Source organism: Rhinopithecus roxellana, chromosome 6 (genome assembly GCF_007565055.1).
Source record: "Rhinopithecus roxellana isolate Shanxi Qingling chromosome 6, ASM756505v1, whole genome shotgun sequence".
NCBI lineage: Eukaryota > Metazoa > Chordata > Mammalia > Primates > Cercopithecidae > Rhinopithecus > Rhinopithecus roxellana.
Genome location: NC_044554.1, coordinates 79,996,236 through 80,019,771, shown reverse-complemented (window position 1 = coordinate 80,019,771; position 23,536 = coordinate 79,996,236). Strand labels below are relative to the sequence as shown.

General features: G+C 46.5%; 1 protein-coding gene and 1 non-coding gene across 3 annotated transcripts in view; both read left to right on the top strand.

The window, feature by feature from the left end:
* NPC1L1 (NPC1 like intracellular cholesterol transporter 1) overlaps window positions 1–14,307 on the top strand; it is a 28,043-nt gene extending 13,736 nt beyond the window's left edge. The window contains exons 11-20 of one of the 2 annotated variants that reach the window (XM_010374567.1): window positions 5,532–5,722; window positions 5,931–6,055; window positions 6,646–6,772; window positions 6,941–6,996; window positions 9,530–9,680; window positions 9,953–10,184; window positions 10,688–10,801; window positions 10,900–11,062; window positions 13,213–13,365; window positions 13,517–14,307. In XM_010374567.1, coding sequence (XP_010372869.1) covers window positions 5,532–5,722; window positions 5,931–6,055; window positions 6,646–6,772; window positions 6,941–6,996; window positions 9,530–9,680; window positions 9,953–10,184; window positions 10,688–10,801; window positions 10,900–11,062; window positions 13,213–13,365; window positions 13,517–13,590 — 1,386 coding nt within the window. In that variant the 3' untranslated portion in view covers window positions 13,591–14,307. Of the gene's footprint in view, window positions 1–5,531; window positions 5,723–5,930; window positions 6,056–6,645; window positions 6,773–6,940; window positions 6,997–9,529; window positions 9,681–9,952; window positions 10,185–10,687; window positions 10,802–10,899; window positions 11,063–13,212; window positions 13,366–13,516 lie in introns of those variants that run through there. The other variant, XM_010374569.1, reaches the window with a different exon arrangement.
* An 8,868-nt stretch (window positions 14,308–23,175) lies between these two features.
* LOC115898423 lies at window positions 23,176–23,282 on the top strand. Its single transcript, XR_004058160.1, has one exon. It is a non-coding gene; the product is annotated as a U6 spliceosomal RNA (small nuclear RNA).
* The last annotated feature ends 254 nt before the right edge of the window (window positions 23,283–23,536 follow it).

Sequence of the window (23,536 nt, the reverse complement as noted above, 5' to 3'; positions counted from 1 at the left end):
TTTTTTTTTTTTTTTTTTTTTTTTTTTTTTTTTTTAGACATTGTTTCGCTCTTATTGCCCACCCAGGCTGGAGTGCAATGGTGTGATCTCAGCTCACCGCAACCTCTGCCTCCTAGGTTCAAGTGATTCTCCTGCCTCAGTCTCCTGAGTACTGGGATTACGGGCATGTGCCACCACATTGGGCTAATTTTGTATTTTTAGTAGAGATGGGGTTTCTCCATGTTGGTCAGGCTGGTCTCGAACTCCCAACCTCAGGTGATCTGCCTGCCTTGGCCTCCCAAAGTGCTGGGATTATAGGCATGAGCCACCACGCCTGGCCTGTCTAATGTCTTTTTATTTCAACCTACAGGATTCCTTTTAGCATTTCTTTCAGTGAAGGGCTAGTGATAAATTCCTTCTGCTTTTGTTTATCTGAGAATGTCTTAATTTCACCCTCATTTTAATTTTTAAAAATTTCTTTATTTTGAGATGCAATTTTGCTCTTGTCACCCAGACTGGAGTACAATGGTGTGATCTCAGCTCACTGCAACCTCCTCCTCCTGGGTTCAAGCAATTCTCCTGCCTCAGCCTCCTGAGTAGCTGAGATTACAGGTGCACGCCACCATGCCAGGCTAATTTTTGTATTTTTAATAGAGACGGGGTTTTACCATGTTGGCCAGGCTGGTTATGAACTCTTGACCTCAGGTGATCCACCTGCCTTGGCCTCCCAAAGTGCTGGGATTACAGGCATGAGCCACCATGCCCGGCCCATTTTTACTTTTTAATTAAAACAATTTTTTTGAGATAGGGGTCTCACTGTGTTACTCAGACTGGTCTCAAACTTTTGAGCTCAAGTGATCTCCTGTCTCAGCCTCCCAAAGTATTCGGATTATAGGACGAATCACCTCATCTGGCTTCTCCCTCATTTTTATTTTTTATTTTATTTTTTTGAGATGGAGTCTCACTGTGTCACCCAGAGTGGAGTGCAGTGGTGTGATCTCGGCTCACTGCAACCTCCACCTCCGAGGTTCAAGAGATTCTACTACCTCAGCCTCCAAAGTAGCTGGAATTAATAGGTGCATGCCTCCACGCCTGGCTAATTTTTGTATTTTTAGCAGAGATGGGGTCTCACCATGTTAGTCAAGCTGGTCTCAAACTCCTGGCCTCAAATGATCTGTCTACCTCGGCCTCCCAAAGTGCTGGGATTACAGGCATGAGCCACCATGCCCAGCCTTCTCCCTCATTTTTAAGTGACAGTTTTGCTGGAATTAGGATTTTTCATTGACAATTGTTTTTTCTTCAGCACTTGTTTTTTTTTTTTGTTTGTTTTTGAGACAGAGTCTCACTCTGTCATCCAGGCTGGAGTGCAGTGGCACAATCTCAGCTCACTGCAACCTCTGCTTCCCAGGTTCAAGTGATTCTCCTGCTTCAGCCTCCTAAGTAGCTGGGATTACGGGTGTGTGCCACCATGCCCGGCTAATTTTTGTATTTTCAGAAGAGATGGGGTTTTGCCATGTTGGCCAGGCTGGTCTCAAACTCCTGACCTCAGGTGATCCACCTGCCTCAGCCTCCTGAAGTGCTGGGATTCCAGGCATGAGCCACCATGCCCAGCATTCTTCAGCACTTTCAATATACAAACCCACTGCCATCTGGGCTTTAAGGTTTCTGATGAGAAATATGCTGATAATCTTTTTGACAATCTTTTGTATATGCCAAGTCACTTCTTTTTTTCAATGTTTTCTATTTTTTGAAAAACTGTATTTTATTTTTTAGAGACAGGGTCTTGCTATGTTGCCTAGAATGGACTTGAAATCCTGGGCTCAAGCAATCCTCCCATCTCAGCCTCTTGAGTAGCTGGGACTACAGGTATATGCCACCATGCCTGGCTTGTCTTTGGTTTTTGACAGCTAAATTATAATATGCAACCGGGTGCAGTGGCTCATGCCTGTAATCCCAGCACTTTGGGAGGCCGAGGCGGGCAGATCACGAGGTCAAGAGATCAAGACCATCCTGGCCAATGTGGCGAAACCCCATCTCTACTAAAAATACAAAAATTAGCTGGGCGTGGTTGTGCGCACTTGTAGTCCAAGATACGTGGGAGGCTGAGGCAAGAGAATCACTTGAACCCAGGAGGCAGAGGTTGCAGTGAGCTGAGATTGTGCCACTGCACGCCAGCCTGGCAACATAGCAAGACTCCATCTAAAAAAAAAAAGAAATTAATATCCTTTGGTGTGGGTTTCTTTAGTTTATCCTAGTGGAGTTTATTGAGTTTCTTGAATGTTTATATTCATGTCCTTCATCAAATTTGGGGAGTTCTGGCCATAAGTTTTTCAAATAATCTCACTTCCCCTTTCTCTTTTCTTCTGGAATTCTTACAATGCATATTTTGGTCTATTTGATGATGATGATGTCTCACAGTCCCTTAGGCTCTGCTCTGTTCACTTTTGTTATTTTTTTTTCTTTCTGTTCTTCAAACTCAGTAATTTCAATGGTCTTATCTTCAGTTTGCTAATTCTTTCTTCTGACTGCTTTTGAATCCCTCTAGTGGATTTTTCATTTAAGTTACTATACTTTTTAGCTCCAGAGTTTTTTTTCTCCTTTTTATGTTTTCTCCTTATTGATATTTCCATTTTGTTCATAAATTATTTCCTTGGCTTTGTTTTCTTTTAGCTCTTTGAGCAACTTTAACGCAATTGTTTTATTTATTTATTATTTATTTATTTATTGAGACAGAGTCTTGCTCTGTCACCGAGGTTGGAGTGCAGTGGTGTGATCTCAGGTCACTGCAACCTCTGCCTCCTGGGGTCAAGCCTCAGCCTCCCAAGTAGCTGGGATTACAGGTGTCTGCCACCATGCTTGGCTAGCTTTTGTATTTTTAGTAGAGACAGGGTTTCACCATATTGGCCAGGCTGGTCTTGAACTCCTGGCCTTATGTGATCTGCCTGCCTTGGCCTTCTAAAGTTCTGGGATTACAGGCATGAGCCACTACACCCTGCTGAGACAATTGTTTTGAAGTCTTTGTCTAGTAAGTCTGCTGTCTGGTCTTACCCAGGGACAGTTTCCGTTGCTTAATATTTTCCCTTTGAATGGGTCATGTTTTTCTTTTTCTTGGTGCGTTTTTGGTTGAAAAACGGACATTCGATTCTTATAATGTAGTAACTCTGGAGATCAGATTCTCCTTCTTTCCCAGGGCTTGCTTTATTTTATTTATTGCTGTTGGTGTTTCTGTGCTGGGGATCAGCCAAAGGCACAGAGTTAATGTCTTCTCAGGTATTTTATGAGCCTGCATATTTATCTGGGCATTTATGCAGTGTGGTGACTGTCTAAATATCCCTATATTTATGGTTGCTTTTTTTTTTTTTTTTTTGAGACGGAGTCTTGCTCTGCCGCCCAGGCTGGAGTGCAGTGGCCGGCTCTCAGCTCACTGCAAGCTCCGCCTCCCGGGTTCACGCCATTCTCCTGTCTCAGCCTCCCGAGTAGCTGGGACTACAGGCGCCCGCCTCGTCGCCCGGCTAGTTTTTTGTATTTTTTAGTAGAGACGGGGTTTCACCGTATTAGCCAGGATGGTCTCGATCTCCTGACCTCATGATCCGCCCGTCTCGGCCTCCCAAAGTGCTGGGATTACAGGCTTGAGCCACCGCGCCCGGCCTTATGGTTGCTTTTGAATGTCCTTGTCCTTATATGTATGGTTCCCAAAAGGAAAATGAGGGAAAAATGAAGGGGTGGGAGATAGGTGCTTACTCTTTAAATCTCCTGGAAGTCACTTTAGTAAGATGTGGAGGCAGTTGCAACAATGGTGGTGGGAGTTGCAATAGTGGCTGCCTGCCTGTGTATCTGTACCACCAATATCAGAAGTAATGATCAATGATCAGAACTCAGATATCAGAACTTGATATTTGGATTTATTTATTTATTTATTAGAGACGGTCTGGCTCTCTTGCCCAGGCTGGAGTGCAGTGGTGCAATCATAGCTCACTGCAGCATCAAACTTCCAGGCTCAAATGATTCCCCTACCTCAGCCTCCTGAGTAGCTGAGACTACAGGCATGTGCCACCACACCCAGCTAACTTTTGTATATTTTTTTTGTAGAGACAGGGTGTCACTGTGTGCCCAGATCAGTCTCCCACTCATGGGTTCAAGTGACCCTCCTGCTTGACCTCCCAAAGTTCTGAAATTACAAGTGTAAGCCATCATGCCCAGCTGATATTTGGTGGATGGTGTCCTTGCCTACCCTGGCTCCTGCAAGTTGTGTACAAGCTGCTTCTGGAAAGCATACACAGCTGCATGCCTTGAAGCTGGGAGTGGCAAATGAGTAGCTGCTACTGTACTAAAAGCTGAGATTGCCTGAAATTAACCACAATTTACTGTCCAAGCCTTATCCTAGAAGCTTCCAGCCCTCAATAGACTCCAGTGTTCCAAAATAATTACACCAGAGCCGGTGTGGTGGCTCACGCCTGTAATCCCAGCTGTTTGGGAGGCTGAGGCGGGTGGATCGCTTGAGGTCAGGAGTTTGAGACCAGCCTGGCCAACATGGTGAAACCCCATCTCTATTAAAAATACAAAAATCAGCCGGGAGTGGTGGCACGTGCCTGTAATCCCAGCTACTCAGGAGGCTGAGGCACAAGAATCACTTGAACCCAGGAGGTGGAGGTTGCAGTGAGCAGAGATCGCACCACTGCACTCCAGCTTGGGAAGACTCCGTCTCAAAAAAAAAAGAAACAAAAAAAAAGAAACAAAAACAAAATAGTTATACCAGACAAGTTGTCTTCTAGGCGGGGAGAGAGATTCCTGACACTTCCTACTGTGCCATTTTCCCTAATGTCACTCTGAGCCTTTATGTTATAGAAGGGAGCAGACCATGAGGATGCCTGGTGCATGGCTTTGAGGGTGTATACACTGACATTTATGTGTGCACACAAATACGGGCCGTTGTCACAGGCCAGCTTGTTAGACTGTGGCTGTGCCAAATTGGGGGTGATAGGAAGGGATACAATTATGTGTATGTGCATGTTTGTGTGTGTCAGTGTGTGTTCACGTGAGGTGATATGAGTTGCTCTGTGCTTGCACCCCCGTAAGTGTACTTCTGTTTGCACCTGTGATTATACCTATTCTGTGAACCTTGGAGTATATTCATCTGTGGGTACACCTAAAACCGTGTTCTGGTGTAACTGTACAGTGCACATACATCTTAAAGGTACCCCTGAGTGTGTGTGTCTGTGCATGTCCTTCTCTATACGTACCTTGTGTGTGACCTCTGAGCATGTACCTCTCGGTGTAAGTTTTGTGTACGTGTGTGCATGTACCTCTGTGTACCTCTAGGCATGTATCTGTGTGTATACCTCTGAGTGTCCCACTGACACATCCCTTTGAGTGTGTAACTGCATGGGTATCTCTGAACATGTTCCTCTGTGTGTGTTCCTCTGATCACGGACCTCTGAGCATGTGCCTTTTAGCATGTACCTCTGTGTGTATCTTGGAGAGTGTGAGCTGGAGTGAGCCCTTTAGGGGTGTGCATAGCAAACTGAAGCTTACTGACCCTCCTCCACTCCTAGGACTCGTACCTGCTTGACTACTTCCTCTTTCTGAACCGCTACTTCGAGACGGGGGCCCCGGTGTACTTTGTTACCACCTCGGGCTACAACTTCTCCAGTGAGGCTGCGATGAATGCCATCTGCTCCAGTGCAGGCTGCAACAACTTCTCCTTGACCCAGAAGATCCAGTATGCCACAGAGTTCCCTGAGCAGTGAGTGCTTGGCCCGCCCCACACCCCGGCCTACTCCCTGTTTGAGTCTCCCCAGTCCTCACCAGTCCTTTCTTCCTGCCTGTTGTACCCCTGTCCTGCTGCCCTGCTGCTGTATGCCTGGGGAAGGCTGTGTGGGGGTTGGGCCATGAGAAGAATCCACCACCCTGCCCAGCTGGCCTTGTCACCCTTCCTCCCACCTGCCCCTTAGGTCTTACCTGGCCATCCCTGCCTCCTCCTGGGTGGATGACTTCATTGACTGGCTGACCCCATCCTCCTGCTGCCGCCTTTATATATCTGGCCCCAATAAGGACAAGTTCTGCCCCTCGACCGTCAGTGAGTTTGGGGCCATGGGGGCTCACTGCCCACCATAGCTCAGGCAACTGAGGCAACAGAAAGGAGAGGACTGGAGAGGCTCCCTCAACATCTCGACCTGTCTTGTGGGGTCTGTCGGGGGCATGGGTGCAGACGTGGCCTGAAGGACAGGCACTCTGTGAGGAGCACCTGTGTGGGTGGCTGTGCTGGCCTGTGGGCATCACACACGTATGCTGCTGTGTACTGTGCCCCACTTTCAGAGCACGTGGCACTCCTGGGTGGCAGGGCACTGGGGAGTCAGGAGTGGAGAGCTGCTGAGGTTGGCACATGGCCCAGCCGCCCAAAGCAGTGGCATTTGTAGGTGGAGAGGACTTTGTGGGGCCTGTTTTTCTGCCCCAAACTTCCTTTCCCCTTCTGCCTGTAGGTGCCCACCATTTCTATAGCCAAGAGGAGAATTTCTCCCACAAATAACAAAAGCAAATCCCCCTAGAAGTGACTAGTTGAGGCTGGAGTGCCTGGGACCTCTGATGGGATTGTTGGGGAAGGAGGGGCACACAGCAGCTGCTGCTGGCCCTGGGGTGTCACTGCCCAGACCCCTGCTTTCCCTGCAGACTCCCTGAACTGCCTAAAGAACTGCCTGAGCATCACAATGAGCGCTGTGAGGCCCTCAGTGGAGCAGTTCCATAAGTATCTTCCCTGGTTCCTGAATGACCGGCCCAACATCAAATGTCCCAAAGGGTAAGCTTGGGAGGGCCTTCTGCTGGGGAGGACAGACATGTGGGACCTAGGATGTGGGTGAATATAGAGAGGCAGGAGGAGGCTATCAGGGGCCTCTCTGGGGTGGCTGTGGGCTGGGCAGATGAAAGGAGCTTTGTTCCTGGCTAAGCCTTTGCCCTGACCTCACAGCGGCTTGGGAGCATACAGCACCTCTGTGAACTTGACTTCAGATGGCCAGGTTTTAGGTAAGCATGGCCTTGCCTGGAGGGGAGGACATAATCAGTTGCTCTGGAGGGCCCCTGAGAACCCCAGGGAATAGCCTGTCACATGTTGTCTCCCTCCTGTGTCAGGAGCTTCTAACTGCCCTGGCCCTGTCAGCAGGGGTCTTGTTTCCCAACTCCACATCCTCAGACTTCACCCCTTCTCTCACTCCCAAGTCCATGGTCAGCGTTAAGTTTGTGGAATTCATTCAGCAGTTGATACCATACTTGGGAGTTCTCCACACCCTGGCTAAGCACCTTTCTTACCAGCACAAAGTACACCCACAGGGCAGCTGGCCGAATGAATTAGGATGCTTGGCACAGCACAATCCTAGCAGTTATTAAAAGTAACAAGAGGCTGGGTGCGGTGGCTCATGCCTGTAATCTTAGCACTCCAGGAGGCCGAGGCGAGAGGATCTCTTGAACCCAGGAGTTTGAGACCAGCCCAAGCAACATAGGGAGGCCCTCTTTTTTTATTTTTATTTTTATTTTTTATTTTGAGACAGAGTCTCACTCTGTTGCCCAGGCCAGAGTGCAGTGGTGTGATCTCAGGTCACTGCAACCTCCACTTCCGAGGGTCAAGCGATTCTCCTGCCTCAGCCTCCTGAGTAGCTGGGACTATAGGAGCATGCCACCACACCTGGGTAATTTTTGTATTTTCGGCAGAGATGGAGTTTCACCATGTTGGCCAGGTTGGTCTCAAACTCCTGACCTCAGGTGATACACCTGCCTCAGCCTCCCAAAATGCTGGTATTACAGGCGTGAACCACTGTGCCCGGCCTCCTGTACAAAATAAAATTTAAAAAACTGCCTGGGTGTGGTGGCGTGTGCCTGTAGTTCCAACTATTCAGGAGGCTGGGTGGGAGGAATAATCTGAATCTGGGAGGTTGAGGCTGCAGGGAGCCGTGATCGCAATGATCGCAACACTGCACTCCAGCGTGGGCAACAAAGTGAGATCCTCTCTCAAAAAAAAAAAAAAAAAAAAAAAAAAGAGAGAGAAAAGAAGAAAAAGGTAACAAGGGAGATGCAGTTAGACTGACAGGAAAAGGAACCACAACATGCTGTCAGCTCATACTGCAGATGGCAGAATAAGACAGCCATCTGTGTAAAGGAGCTGGCTATAGCTCTGTGCAGACATGCTCGGTGTAGGGGCCCTAAGGGAGCTCGTGCTGGAGACAGACATGGGGGTCGTTGGTGGGTGGGGGAGCTTTTGAAGGGTGATCTCACTTTGTACTGTAATAATTTTTAGTTTGAACTGCTGGCTGAAAGCTGCCTGAAGTTCACTCGACAATCACTTGAACCTGGGAAGCAGAAGTTGCAGTGAACCGAGATCGTGCCACTGCGCTCCAGCCGCAGTGACAGAGTGAGACTCTGTCTCGAAAACAAAAACAAAAACAAGAACAAAAAACCCTTTATTGTATAAGGGTCTTAATAACCTTAATTTCTTCTTCTTTTTTTTTTTTTGAGACGGAGTCTCGCTCTGTCGCCCAGGCTGGAGTGTGGTGGCGCGATCTTGGCTGACTGCAAGCTCCGCCTCCCGGGTTCAGTCCATTCTCCTGCCTCAGCCTCCCGAGTAGCTAGGACTACAGGTGCCTGCCACCATGCCCGGCTCATTTTTTTGTATTTTTAGTAGAGACAAGGTTTCACCGTGTTAGCCAGGATGGTCTCGATCTCCTGACCTCATGATCCACCTGTCTCGGCCTCCCAAAGTGCTGGGATTACAAGCGTGAGCCACCGCGCCTGGCTTTCTTTTTTTTTTGAGATGAGGTCTTACTCTGTTGCCCAGGCTGGAGTGCAGTAGCACAATCTCGGCTCACTGCAGCCTCTACCTCCTGGGTTCAAGCAGTTCTCCCGCCTCAGCCCCCCAAGTAGCTGGGATTACAGGGGTGTGCCACCACGGCTGGCTAATTCTCGCATTTTTAGTAGAGACAGGGTCTCACCATGTTGGGCAGGCTGGTCTCGAACTCCTGATCTCAGGTGATTGGCCTGCCTTAGCTTCCCAAAGTGCTGGGATTACAGGCGTAAGCCACCGCGCCTGGCCAATAACCTTAATTTCTTAAAACGTCATTAAGAAATAACCTTTATCTGGCAGGAGCCCTAAGCCACAGTTCTAATAATTCAACTGTTCTCATTTTTCTGTCTTCCTTTCTAGTCCTTTCCTATAGGAATATGCAAATTAAAAACCAATTAAGTTAATTTTAAAAATCCAATGCATATCTTGAAACCATATAGAGAAGAATCTGGGTTCACTAGAGAGATCTCTATAGGCTTCATTCATCAAAGGTCAGGCCTGGGTCTCCCACAGCAGTGGGGCCAGCTATGGAGTTTGCAGGGCTGGTGCAAAACAAAAATATGGACCTCTTGCACAAAGTTTACTAAGAATTTCAAATGGTGGTGGCAGAGCCCTGAAACCAGCTTGATCACATGCCTGTGCCACGGTGTCTGGGGTGTTCTGAAGGTGTCCTGGAAAGGGCTCTGATCTTTGCCCTTCCATCTTCTGTGTGCCATGGCTGTCCAGCCTCCAGGTTCATGGCCTATCACAAGCCCCTGAAAAACTCACAGGATTACACAGAAGCTCTGCGGGCAGCTCGGGAGCTGGCAGCCAACATCACTGCTGACCTGCGGAAGGTGCCTGGGACAGACCCAGCTTTTGAGGTCTTCCCCTACACGTGAGGACCTGAGTGGCTGGGCTGGAGGGAGGTGGGGGATGGTTGCTGGAGATTGGAGGTTAGGGCGGAGGGCTTGCAAGGAGTTGCATGAGATGAGCACCAGTTTTAGGTCAGGAGGCTTTGGCTGCAGACTTGGGCCTATTTCTTATGCTGGTTTGTACCCCAATATAAGCCTGCCTGACCCTCAGCATTCTCCTTCTGAAGTGGGGTGTCCCACCCACCTTGAGGGCCCCAGAGGCCTGAGCTTGTGATCATGCTCTGTACTCTGGCAGGGTCACCAATGTGTTTTATGAGCAGTACCTGACCATTCTCCCTGAGGGGCTCTTCATGCTCAGCCTCTGCTTGGTGCCCACCTTCGCTGTCTGCTGCCTCCTGCTGGGCCTGGACCTGCGCTCCGGCCTCCTCAACCTGCTCTCTATTATCATGATCCTCGTGGACACCGTCGGCTTCATGGCCCTGTGGGGCATCAGTTACAATGCTGTGTCCCTCATCTCCCTGGTCTCGGTAACCCAGCAGACACAGGCACCAGGGGACCCTGGAGGGGTGGTTGGGGATCCAGCCTTATAGAATACTCCCAGTTCTTTTTTCTTTCTTTCTTTCTTTTTAGAGGCAGGGTCTTGCTCTGGCTTGCTCAGGCTTGTGCAGTGACATGATCACAGCTCACTGTAGCCTCGAACTCGGGCTCAAGCGATCCTCTGACCTCAGCCTCCCAAGTAGCTGGGACTATAGGCACGTGCCACTGCGTCCAGCTAATATTTTAATTTTTGTTGTAGAGACAGGGGTTCACTTTGTTGCCAAGGATGGTCCCAAACTCCTGGGCTCAAGTGATCTTCTCACCTCAGCCTCCCAGTGTTGGGATTATACGCATGAGCCACTGCACCTGGCCAAATACTCTGTCTAGAATCTAATGTCTGCCCTGCGCTGGTCCTGGTGGAGGCCTCATCTCCCCATCCCCAGTTCCTTCCCACCTCTGCCTTTCTTGGCTTATGCCCCCTCTCTGCCCATAGGCGGTGGGCATGTCTGTGGAGTTCGTGTCCCACATTACCCGCTCCTTTGCCATCAGCACCAAGCCCACCCGGCTGGAGAGGGCCAAAGAGGCCACCATCTCTATGGGAAGTGCGGTGAGTGGGGAGGAGTGGGCCACCCTGTGCCCCACTTGACACCCTGTGCCCTGCTTGATGCCCTGTGCCCTGCCTGACACCTGGTTCTGACCCCCCAGGTGTTTGCAGGTGTGGCCATGACCAACCTCCCTGGCATCTTGGTCCTGGGCCTCGCCAAGGCCCAGCTCATTCAGATCTTCTTCTTCCGCCTCAACCTCCTGATTACTCTGCTGGGTCTGCTGCATGGCTTGGTCTTCCTGCCTGTCATCCTCAGCTATGTGGGTGAGTGCCCAGGCCTGTTCCTACCAGGCTGTCATGATTATCATGACGACAACAGTAACAGTGCATGCTTACCACGGAAGCTCAGGAAGTGCACACAAGCCATGGGCAGACGTCAGAAGCCAGGACCATGACCATGTGGCACTTCTAGTCTTTGAAGCTTCTGTTGTTCATTTAATGTGCTGTGAACATCTTTTTTTTGTCAGCGATGTATGTGTCAAACAACGTTTCTGTGGCCCTGTACACTGTGGATCTTCACTGCACTGCTGTCGGACTTTTAAGCATGCCTTTCAGCAAGAAATATGTTTTACACCCAGAGGTGACATGCACAAGCACACATAGACATGCCTGTTCACTAAATAATATTAATACTTCTCTTATACACGTGAAGCATTCTGATATTTCTGGTTCCATTTTATTATTATTATTATTATTAATTGTTTTTGGAGACAGGGTCTTGCTCTGACACCCAGGCTGGAGTGCAGTAGCATGATCACAGCTCACTGCAGCCTTGACTTCCCAGGCTCAAGTGATCCTCCCACCTCAGCCTCCTGAGTAGCTGGGACCCCAGGTGTACATCACCATGCCAGCCAATTTTTTATTTTTTGTAGAGGTGGGGTCTCCCTGTGTTGCCCAGGCTGGTCTCAAACTCCTGAGCTCAAGTGATCCACCTTGGTCTTCCATAGTGCTACCTTGGCCTTCCACAGTATTAGGATTACAGGTGTGAGCCACTGTGCTTGGCTTTTATTTTCATTTAAATTTATCATTTATTTTATTTTAATTGATTGAGATGGAGTCTCACTCTGTCGCCCAGGCTGGAGTGCAGTGGTGTGATCTCAGCTTCTTGCAACCCCTGCCTCACAAGTTCAAGCCATTCTCCTGCTTTAGCCTCCCAAGCAGCTGGGATTATAGGCACGCGCCACTACACATGGCTAATTTTTTTAATTTATTTTTTATTTTTAGTAGAGATGGGGTTTCACCATGTTGGCCAGGCTGGTCTCGAACTCCTGACCTCAGGTGATTTGACCGCCAAGGCCTCCCAAAGTGCTGGGATTACAGGCATGAGCCACTGTGTCCCAGCCCTATCATTAATTTTTTTTTTTTTTTTTTTTTAAGACAAGAGCCTCACTCTGTTGCCCAGGCTGGAGTGTGGTGGTGCGATCTCAGCTCACTGCAACCTCTGCTTTCTGGGGTCAAGCAATTCTCCTGTCTTAGCCTCCTGCGTAGCTAGGATATCAGTGCACACCACCATGCCTGGCCAATTTTTGTATTTTTATTAGAGACAAGGTTTCACCATGTTGGTCAGGCTGTTCTCGAACTCCTGACCTCAGGTGATCCCTCTGCCTTGGCTTCCCAAAGTGCGGGCCTCCCAAAGTGCGGAGATTACAGGCGTGGGCCACCGCACCCAGTCTCATTAATTTTTTGAAATGCTGGCCAGGAGTGGTGGCTCATGCCTGTAATCCTAGCACTTTGGGAGGCTGAGGCGCATGGAGGCTCAAAGTGAGCCTCCCAGGATGAAGGTGTTTCTGGCTCTCAGGGTGGGCAAGCTGGGAGGAGTTCAATTTTGCCCCCCACCAGATAGTAATAATAATATTACTAGAGGACATTTATAGAGGGGTGTGTTTGTGCATCAACATATGTGTCTGTAATTCTCTTAACTACCCCCCCGAGGTAGGTATCATTATCCTTCCCTTTTTACAGATGAGGGAACTGAGACACCTGCCCCAGGTTACAGACTTGGTCAAAGGTAGCAGGGGTTGGAGCCCACGCAGCTCCATGGTTCCTAAACATGTCTCTTGTGGGGACTCCCTGACCCTCTTGGAAGGAGTAGAGTGTGTGTGCTGGGGGTGGTGGGTGAGACATAAGAGAGGGGCAAGGAGGAGCAGTTGTGGGGTGTGCTTGGACGAGGGGTATCCAGGGCCTTGGAGCTGCAGGTGGTGGCTGTTCCTTGGAGGCTCCCAACATGCTTGGGGGATGGGGGGACCAGGACATCCCTGAAGCTTGGGCTGCAAATGTAGTGACCCCAGAAGGCACATGGCACAGAGCCCCCCTGGGACCCTTCCTGCCTTGGGTTTGTTGTACAGAACCAGGAATAGCTTCTCACCTGTGTCCCCTGCCCACCTCTCTGACTGTGGTTCTCTGTCTCTCTGCAGGGCCTGACATCAACCCGGCTCTGGCACTGGAGCAGAAGTGGGCTGAGGAGGCAGCAGTGGCAGCCATAGTGGCCTCCTGCCCAAATCACCCCTCCCGAGTCTCCACAGCTGACAACATCTACGTCAACCACAGCTTTGAAGGTTCTATCAAAGGTGCTGGTGCCGTCAGCAACTTCTTGCCCAACAATGGGCGGCGGTTCTGATATGGCCAGAGGCCCTGTCTAGGCTCTATGGCCCTGAACCGAAGGGTTATGAGGGTCTTCCCTGTGACTGTCCCTTGACACACGCCCTTCTCAAATCCTAGGGGAGGCCGTTCCCATGAGACTGCCTGTCACTGGAGGATGGCCTGCTCTTGAGGCATCCAGGCAGCACCACTGATGGCTCCTCTGCTCTCACAGTGGGTCCCCAGTTTCCAAGTCACCTAGGCCTTGGGCAGTGCCTTCTCCTTCTGGGCCTGGGTCTGGAAGTTGGCAGGAACAGACACATTCCATGTTTGTCCCACACTCACTCACTTTCCTAGGAGCCCACTTCTCATCCAACTTTTCCCTTCTCAGTTCCTTTGTCAAAAGTCTTAATTCTGTGTCAGTAAGTCTTTAACATGTAGTAGTGTCCCTGAGAACACAGACAGTGACCACTGCCCTGGGTTGTGATATCACAGGAGGCCAGGGACAGGCAAAGGCTCAGGCCAAGAGTCAATGCTGTGGGAGGCCGGTCAGCAGCCACTCCCACCAGAGTGCACCTGCAGGTCTGCCATCTACGGGCCTTTCTGGCAAGAGAAGGGCCCAGGAAGGATGTTCCCATAAGCACCTTGGTCATGGATTAGCCCCTCCTGGAAAATAGTGTTGGGTTTGGTCTCCAGCTCCGACTCTTATTAAGGCTGTTGCTGCCAGTCAAGGCCACCCAGGATTCTGAAGGCTGGGAGCTCTTGGGGCTGGGCTGGTCCTCCCACCTTCACCTCAGGCCTGGATCCCAGGCCTCAAACCAGCCCAACCTGAGCTCTTGGACAGCTCTCCAGAAGCATGAACTGCAGTTGAGATGAAGATCCTGGCTCGGTACTGTGCACATGGGTGTTTAATAAACATTTGTTGGCAGAAATGGTGTTTTATGTCACATGTCCTACCCTGGTTGCCTCTTGGCTTAAGATAATTTTTGTGAATGACACAAATAATGTACGTGTGGGAGAGTGATTTGTGGAGATACTAGTGTATCCCTCTTTTCAAGAAAGTAGTCAGGCCATTGTGTGCTCATGCTTTACAAGGGCCTTTGAGGAGTGGGAGTAATTTCCCTTCAAACTGGGAGGGCACAGAGCCTGAGAGTCAGTCAGGAGTAGGATGTGCAGCCCCTCCTTTTCTGGAACAGCCTGTGAGGTAGGCAACACCTGGAGGAGCTAGAGGAGAACCACGGTGCATTCAGGGAGGGACGAACCCACCGTCCAAATGACCAGCTCCCAGGAGGGCCCCAGCCTAGGGCAGTGGGTAGAAATGTCAAGGAACATTCCAGATCCCCTCGAGTCTTTCTGCTCCCCGCTGGGTCCAGCCCTTGTTTGGCTGAGGGGCTGCTGTTGCTTTGAGGCTCAGAGGGACTGCTGGCATGTAAAGGGAAGACAAGCAAAAAGGGGTGGAAAGAAACTGGCGTTTCTGGAGCCTACCATCTACTCTCGGGTCCTCATAAGAGCCCCATGTGCCAGCATCAATAGCCTACCTTTGGGAGGGTTGCTGGCTGGCCATGATGGACAGGAGGTCTGGTGAAGGGACAGCTACCAGGGAATAGAGGCTGAGGAGAAATCGCACAAGTCGCCCTGTTAAAAACTACACAGGTGCAGAATAAACAGATAGATCTGAGGAACAAAATAGCTTTTGACAGCAGACATTTAAAATCAGAGGAAAGGGTAGAGCCTTCAGTAAATGGCATGAGAGTAGTGAGCAAATTATTTGGATCAAAATAAAGTTATATCTATACCTCACACAATACACAAGATACAAGTACAGACAGATTAAATAACTAAATACAAAAATGAAACCATACAACTATCAGAAGGAAACACAGAAGAGTATGTTATAATCTTGGGGTGGGAAAAGTTTCCTAAGCACAAAGTCCAGAAGCCATAAAGGTAAACACTAAGGTATGACCATATAATAGTGGAAAACATCTGTAAACACACAAACAAAAAAATTAAAGTTGAAAGACACATATGAGCTCAGAAACGTAGTTGCAACGTATTTAACAGCAAATAAAATCAAGAAAACACAAAGAGCGCCAGTAGCGCTCCTGCAAACATGGTGAACATTCCTAAAACTCACTGGACTTTCGGTAAGAAGTGTGGGAAGCACCAGCCCCACAGAGTGACACAGGACACATTTCCCTGTATGCCTAGGGAAAGCCATGTTATGACAGGAAGCAGAGGGGCTACAGTGGGGAGACTCAGCCAATTTTCCAGAAAAAGGCTAAAACTACAAAGAAGATTGTGTGAAGGCTTGAGTGCGTGGAGCCCAACTGCAGATCTAAGAGAATGCTGGCTATTAAGAGATACAAGCATTTTGAACTGGGAGGAAGTAAGAAGAGAAAGGGCCAAGCGACCCAGTTCCAAGTATCATCTTTTGTTTTATTATGAAGACAATAAAATCTTGAGTTTATGTTTAAAGAAAAAAAAGAATACACAAAGAGAGTCCAGGTATGGTGGCTCATGCCTGTAATCCCAGCACTTTGGGAGGCTGAGGCAGGAGAATTGCTTGAGGCCAGGAGTTCAAGACCAGCCTAGGCAACATAGCGAGATACTGTCTCTACAAAAAGTTTATAAGTTAGCCAGGCTAGCTACTTGGGAGGCTGAGGTGGGAGGACTGCTTGAGCACAAGAGTTTGAGGCTGAGGTCAGTTAAGATGGCACCACTGTACTCCAGCCTGAGTGAAAGAGTGAGCTTCTGTCTCAAAAAAAAAAAAAAAAAAAAAAGAATATACAAAGAAAGGCAGGAGTGAGGAGGGGTCTGGGTTATGTGGCTAACCCTCCCATTAGAAATAACAGAAATTCTAGCTAAAATAAATCTTAGCCGTGTGTGTGTGTGTATGTGTCTGTGTGTGTGTATGATGCATACAAGTTTAGAGTGTTTTAACCTTCTTGATAAATTGAGATTTTTATAGTTTGAAATGACTATAAAAATATCCCTCTTTATCTCTAGTATTTATTTTTGTCTGTTTGTTTAAGAGATGGGGCTCTCACTTTGTTGCCCCGGCTGGTCTTGAACACTTGGCCTCAAGGGATCCTCCTACCTCAGCCTCCTAAGTAGCTGGAATTACAGGTATGAGTCACCATGCTCAGTCCTATCTGTAGTATTTTTTCAACTGTATAACGTTGTGTGTGTATATAACATATATATATACACACACACATATAAAATAACATACAGTTGAACAAATTTTATACTTAATAGTCAAACATTGAAACCCTTTCCCCTGAGATTGGGAATGAGACAAAGTTGACCACCTTTACCCAACATTGTACTGGAGGTCTTAGCCATTGTAATAAGGCAAGAAAAATAAATTAAGGTCATAGGCTGGGCGCAGTGGCTCATGCCTGTAATCCCAGCACTTTGAGAGGCTGAGGTGGGCTGATCATGAGGTCAGGAGATCAAGACCATCCTTGCTAACAGGGTGAAACCCCGTCTCTACTAAAAATACAAAAAAATTAGCTGGGCGTCGTGGTGGGCACCTGTAGTCCCAGCTACTTGGGAGGCTGAGGCAGGAAAATGGCGTGAACTCAGGAGGCGGAGCTTGCAGTGAGCCGAGATTGCACTACTGGACTCCAGTCTGGGCAACAGAGTGAGACTCCATCTCAAAAAAAAAAAAAAAAAAAAAAAAAAATTAAGGTTATAAAGATTAGAAATAAGTAAAATTGACATCATTCACAGATGACATAAATGTGTATAAAAAAGGTTCAGGCTGGGTGCAGTGGCTCATGCCTGTAATCCCAGCAATTTCTGAGGCCAAGGCAGGAGGATCACTTGAGGCCAGGAGTTCAAGACATAGCAAGACCCCACCTCCACAAAAACTTTTTAAAAAAAGATCCAAAAGAATCTATATATAAACTATTGGAATTACTCTAACAAAAGATAGTCAAGAAAACTATGAAAAATAACAAATTTGTAATTTGTCTAATATTCAGAGAAATTAACTGTCAAAAGAAATGGAGGAATATACCATGAACTAAGGACTCTACACTACAGAGATGTCAATTCTCTTCAAATTAATTACTAGGTTCACCATAATTTCGATCATAACCCCAGAAAATTTTTTATGGAAACTGATAAGCTGATTCAAAAATTCATATAGAACCACAAAAGACGAAAATTCACCAAGGCAATCTTGAAGAAAAACAAAGTCAGAGAACTTACACTACCAGAACTCAAGATGTTATAAATATACAGAAATAAAGATAGTGAGATTTTGGCACAAGGAAGGACAAATAGAATAATGGAAAGAATACAAAGTCCAGAAACAGATGATATCCACAAGGACACATGATTTATGATGGAGGAGGCATGCACAGCATTGAGTAAAGGAGGTTTTTCAATGCATGATGCTGACCTAGATGGGTATCCATACAGAAAGAAATGAATCATGATCCTCTTCCCCAAGATACACAAAAATCAGTTTCTGATAGATTGTTGATCTAAATGTGAAAGATAAAATGATAGAATTCTAAAAGATAACATGAGAGTATCCCCAAGACTGAAATAGGAGAAACTTTTCTTAAGAAACAAAAGCCTTACTTATAGAGAAAAAGATTGATAAATTGAACTGTATTGAAATTAAAAAAAAAAAAACCTGTTCAACAAAACACATCCTTAGGAGAGATAAAATTCAAACCATAGAGAGGAAAAGATATTTGCATATATCTGAAATACGCGCATATCTGAGAAAGGGCTTGTGTTTAGAATGTATAAACAAACTCCTAGAACTCAGTAAGAAACAGACAGACAACCGAAAGAAACGCTAGGCTGGCTACTGAAACAAGCAAATGGCTAATACAAGTTCCTCAACTTTGTTAAGTCACCAGAACAAGGCTGAGTAAAAGAACAGTGGGAGTTCTTCCTCTTCCCTTCCCTCACAATTTGGCCTACAGGCCATGGGGTAAGGTGGGGCCAGGCAGCACATGTGGGGTGTCAGAATCCAGGTGGTGTGGGGAGGGATTCCACTTTGGATCTGAGGGAGAAGAGGAGGGCATTCCACACAGAATAGGAGCTACCTAGGCCCAGTATGGGGCTAAGATGTCAGAACTGAGCTCTGATGTGCCTTTCTCCATGAGCAGAGGGGCTGGATGTGGGAGATGGAGGGTGGAGGAAAGGTTCAGAGCCATCTAGAGATGGCAGTTCAGAGGAAATGGGAGGGCAGATAATCTCACTCCTCACAGTGAGGCAGAGTTTCCAAGCTGGTTTTGTCACTCCTCTGCTGGGCCCCTTTGGGTAATATATTTGACTTATCTTGCCTTTAGTTTCTTTTCTTTTCTTTTTCTTTTTTTTTTTTTTTTTGACAGAGTCTCACTCTGTTGCCCAGGCTGGAGTGCACTGGTGTGATCTTGGCTCACTGCAACCTCTGCCTCCCAGGTTCGAGTGATTCTCCTGCCTCAGCCTCTCGAGTAGCTGCAACTACAGGCACCTGCCACCATGCCTGGCTAATTTTTGTATTTTTAATAGAGACAGGGTTTTGCCATGTTGACCAGGCTGGTCTTGAACTCCTGACCTCAGGTGATATGCCTGTCTCAGCCTCCCAAATTGCTGGGATTACAGGTGTGAGCCACCACACCTGGCCTGGGTTTGGTTTCTTTATCTGTAAAAACAGGGACAGTTTAGCTGGGCACAGTGATGCTATAGTCCTAGCTACTTGAGAGGCTGAGATGGGAGCATCTCTTGAGCCTAAGAATCACAGGTCAGTCTGGGCAACATAGCAAGACCCCATCTGAGAAAAAAAATTAGTGGCTGAGCACAGTGGCTCACTCCAGCAATCCCAGAACTTTGGGAGGCCAAGGTGGGAAGACTGCTTGAGCCCAGGAGTTTGAAACCAGCCTGGGAAACACAGAGAGACCACAATCTCTGCATTAAAAAAAAATTAGCTGGGTATGGTGGCACTCACCTGTTGTTCCAGCTACTTGGGAGGGTGAGGTGGGAGGATCACTTGATCCCGGAAGTGGAGGCTGCAGACTGCAGTGAGCTGTGATTGTGCCACTATACTCTAGCCTGGGTCACAGAGTGAGACCCTGTCTCAAAAAACAAAACAAAACAAAACAAAACAAGAAAAAGAAAAAAAAAATTAGGAAAATTTTCCCTGACTCCCCATAGTGTTTTTTAAAGGATGAAATGAGACATTATATGTGAAAGCATCTAGTACTTGTGACATAGTACGTGCTTACTAAGTGTTTCCACTTCGCTTCTGCCTAAAACCCAGTTCAGTTCTTGAGTTCCAGATACCTAACTGTGATGAGAAGAGATGCAGCCGGAGGTACCTCAAGGATAACAATAACCCCCTCCATCCTGATACCTGATGTACTAAAGTCAGAAGTTTTAAAAAGCCTTGTTCTTCCTTCAGTTTTAAGTTCAGTATACTGATGAACTATCGGTCACATTGCACAGTTTACTTTAAAAATAAACGGGCTTCCAAATTAACCTACTTACATGGTTTGGCTGAGTCCCCACCCAAATCTCATCTTGAATTCCTACCTGCTGTGGGACAGACCCGGTTGGAGGTAATTGAATCATGGGCGCAGGTCTTTCCTGTGCTGTTCTCATGATATCAAATAAGTCTCACGAGATCTGATGGTTTTTAAAAGAGGAGTTCCCTTGCACAAGCTCTCTCTCTTTGCCTGCTGCCATCCATGCAGGATGTGACTTGCTCTTCCTTGCCTTCCACCATGATTGTGAGGCTTCCCTAGCCACATGGAACTGTAACTCCAATTAAACCTCTTTCTCTTGTAAATTGCCCAGTCTAGGATATGTCTTCATCAGCAGCGTGAAAACGGACTAATATATCTACCTTGGAAAGGCCTTGTGATCCATGGTGACATCTTGTCCCTAAGGTAAGAATCTTATCATGAGTTCCTCAAATTGTTGATGTACTGATTAACGTGTAACCCTCTGACACTGGGAAGAACGCTGATTTATTTCTGAATCATCAAGCTTTACTGATTGTCTTGCATGTAGACATTTTAGCCTGTATGTTGCAATAGGTATCCAATAATTGTAACCTCTGTATTTTACCCTCCAATGAAAGAGGAAACAACTCCTGTATGAGTCGTCCCCTCCCTTCTCCTAAACTTTCCTATAAAAGCCTTCTACCTTGTAACAGACTGGAACATTCCTAACATTGTTAGAGTGTTTCCTAAGTGGATTCTCACATTTGGCTTCAAATAAACCTTGATCAAATTAGTTCTGCCTCAACAGCCTTAATTTCAGTCAATAGTACAAGCCTCTGTTTTTCTATTTAATCCCTACTTTAAAGGTAACCTTTGGAAAATGTTTAGCCTGTTTACAGATGTAATTAATTGAACATATTTTAACTGCATTTATAAAGGTAATATTCTCCATTTTCTTTCTAAATACTCTGTACGTAAGACACAAAATCTTCCCATATACTTAACTCTTTTAAACCTAATAAATTAAATTTATGGAATATCATTAATATAAAGTTCTTATAGATGTTGTAACACTGCACATACATTTAGCAACATTTCAATTTAAAATCTTAAGCTTATATGAAATACCATTTTAAATTGGAGTTATACAATTCTTACACTAATAGACCAAATACTTTTAAATGTTACAAGCATATAAAACATGAAATATACAAAAATTTCCCCCATCACACAAATATTCTTACTAAGGTTTTGCTTCTTTGAAACCTTTCTATACCCATTGTATTAGTCTGTTTTCATGCTGCTAATAAAGACATACCCAAGACTGGGTAATTTATAAAGGAAAGAGTTTTAATTGACTCATAGTTCACAAGGCTGGGGAGGCCTCAGGAAACTTACAATCATGGCAGAAGGGGAAGCAAACATGCCCTACTTCATATGGCACCAGGGGAGAGAAGAATCAGTGCCCAGTGAAAGGGGAAGCCCCTTGTAAAACCAGCAGATCTCGTGAGAACTAAATCATTATCAGGAGAACAGGATGGGGGAAACCACTCTCATGATTCAGTGATCTCCACCTGGTCCCTCCCATAACACATGGGGATTATGGGAACTGAAATTCAAGATGAGATTTGGGTAGGGACATAGCCAAACCCTATTACCCTTTTACCTCCCTCCCTCCCTCCCTCCCTCCCTTCCTTTTTCTTCAGAGTCTCTCTGTCACCTAGGCTGGAGTGCAGTGGTGGAATCTTGGCTCACTGCAACCTCTGCTTCCCAGGGTTAAGCTATCCTCCCACCTCAGCCTCCTGAGTAGCTGGTGGGACTATAGGCGTACGACACCACACCCAGCTGATTGTTTTGTATTTTTAGTGGAGATGGGGTTTCACCATGTTGTCCAGACTATCCATAACCATTTTTTAAGTGAGTTATAAATGGGGTTCAAAGGTCATACTGCTCTCCTGAGGAAGACAATCATCATCTCAGATAACCAAGGTTGCCTATGCAGTAAGGAAGAAGTAAGTCATCATTCTGGGTAACTAAATGTACCTAAGACCAGAGACATCAGCTGAGAGTGAGACCTGGAGTCTCAGGCATCTGGAGTAGTTATCTCACTGCCAACTAAGCTTACATGGTGAGTCAAAAGACCCAGAATACCCAACACAATATTGAAGGAAAATAAAGTCAGACGACTAACACTATCTGACTTGTAGACTTACTATAAAGCTATAGTAATGAAGACAGTGAAAGAACTGGTGAAAGAACAGATAAATAGATCACTGTAACAGAATACAGAGTCTAGAAATAGACCCAAATAAATATAGTGAAGCAAAGGTAGACTTTTTTTTTTTTTTTTCTGTGAGACAGAGTCTCGCTCTCTCACCCAGGCTGGAGTGCAGTGGCACGATCTCGGTTCACTGGAACCTTTGCCTTCTGGGTTCAAGTGATTCTCATGCCTCAGCATAGCTGGGACTACAGGCCCGCAAATATGCCTGGCTAATTTTTGTATTTTTAGTAGAGATGGGGTTTCACCATGTTGGCTAGGCTGGTCTCAAACTCCTGACCTCAGGCGATCTGCCTGCCTTGGCTTCCCAAAGTGCTGGGATTACAGGTGTGAGCCAGCACACCTAGCCAAAAGGTAGTCTTTTCAACAAATGATACAGGTACAACTGGACATCCATGTGCAAAAACATAAATCTAGACACAGGCTTTGCACCCTTCACAAAATTAACTGAAAATGGATCATAGACTTCAATGTAAAATAAAAACTGTAAAACTCCTAAAAGATAACACAGAGTAAAACCTAGATGACCTTGGGTGTAGCGACCTTTTGATACAACACCAAAGGCATAATTCATGAAAGAAATAATTGATAAACTATAATTAACAAAATTTTTAAGCAGTAATAGAACGATGAGTGTATTTCATTGAAGTTTAAAACTTCTGCTCTGCAAAAGACAATGCCAACAAGGAGAAGACAATGGCCAGGTGCGGTGGCTTATGCCTTTAATCCTAGCACTTTGGAAGGCACAGGCGGGTGGATCACTTGAGGCCAGGAGTTTGAGACCAGCCTGGTTAACATGGTGAAAACCTGCCTCTACTAAAAATAGAAAAATTAGCTGGGTGCAGTGGTGCATACCTGTAATCCCAGCTACTTGAGAGGCTGATGCACAAGAATCATTTGCAACCAGGAGGTGGAGGTTGCAGTGAGCCAAAATTGCGCCACTGTACTCCAGCTTGGGTGACAGAGCGAGACTCTGTCTCAAAAAATATATAAATAAATAAAATTTTAAAAGGATGAGAAGACAAGCCACTGCCTGGGAGAAGAAGATATTAGCGAAAGACACATCTGTGCTGGCTTCAGCAGCACACATGCTAAAATTACAGTGGTACAGAGAAGATTACCATGGTCTGTGCACAAGGATGACATGCACATTTGTGAAGTGCTTCAGATTATAAAAAAGAAAAAGATCTATCCAATAAATAACTTTTATTTAAAATCTAAATGGACTCTCCAATACAAAAATAAGAAAACAAATAACTCAGTTAAAAACTTAGCCTTACCAAAGAAGATGTATAGATGGCAAACAAGCATATGAAAAGATGCTACATGTCATATATCATCAGGGAAATGATCATTAAAACAATAATGAGATACTACTACACATCTATTAGAACATCCAAAATCTGGAACACTGACACCACCAAATGC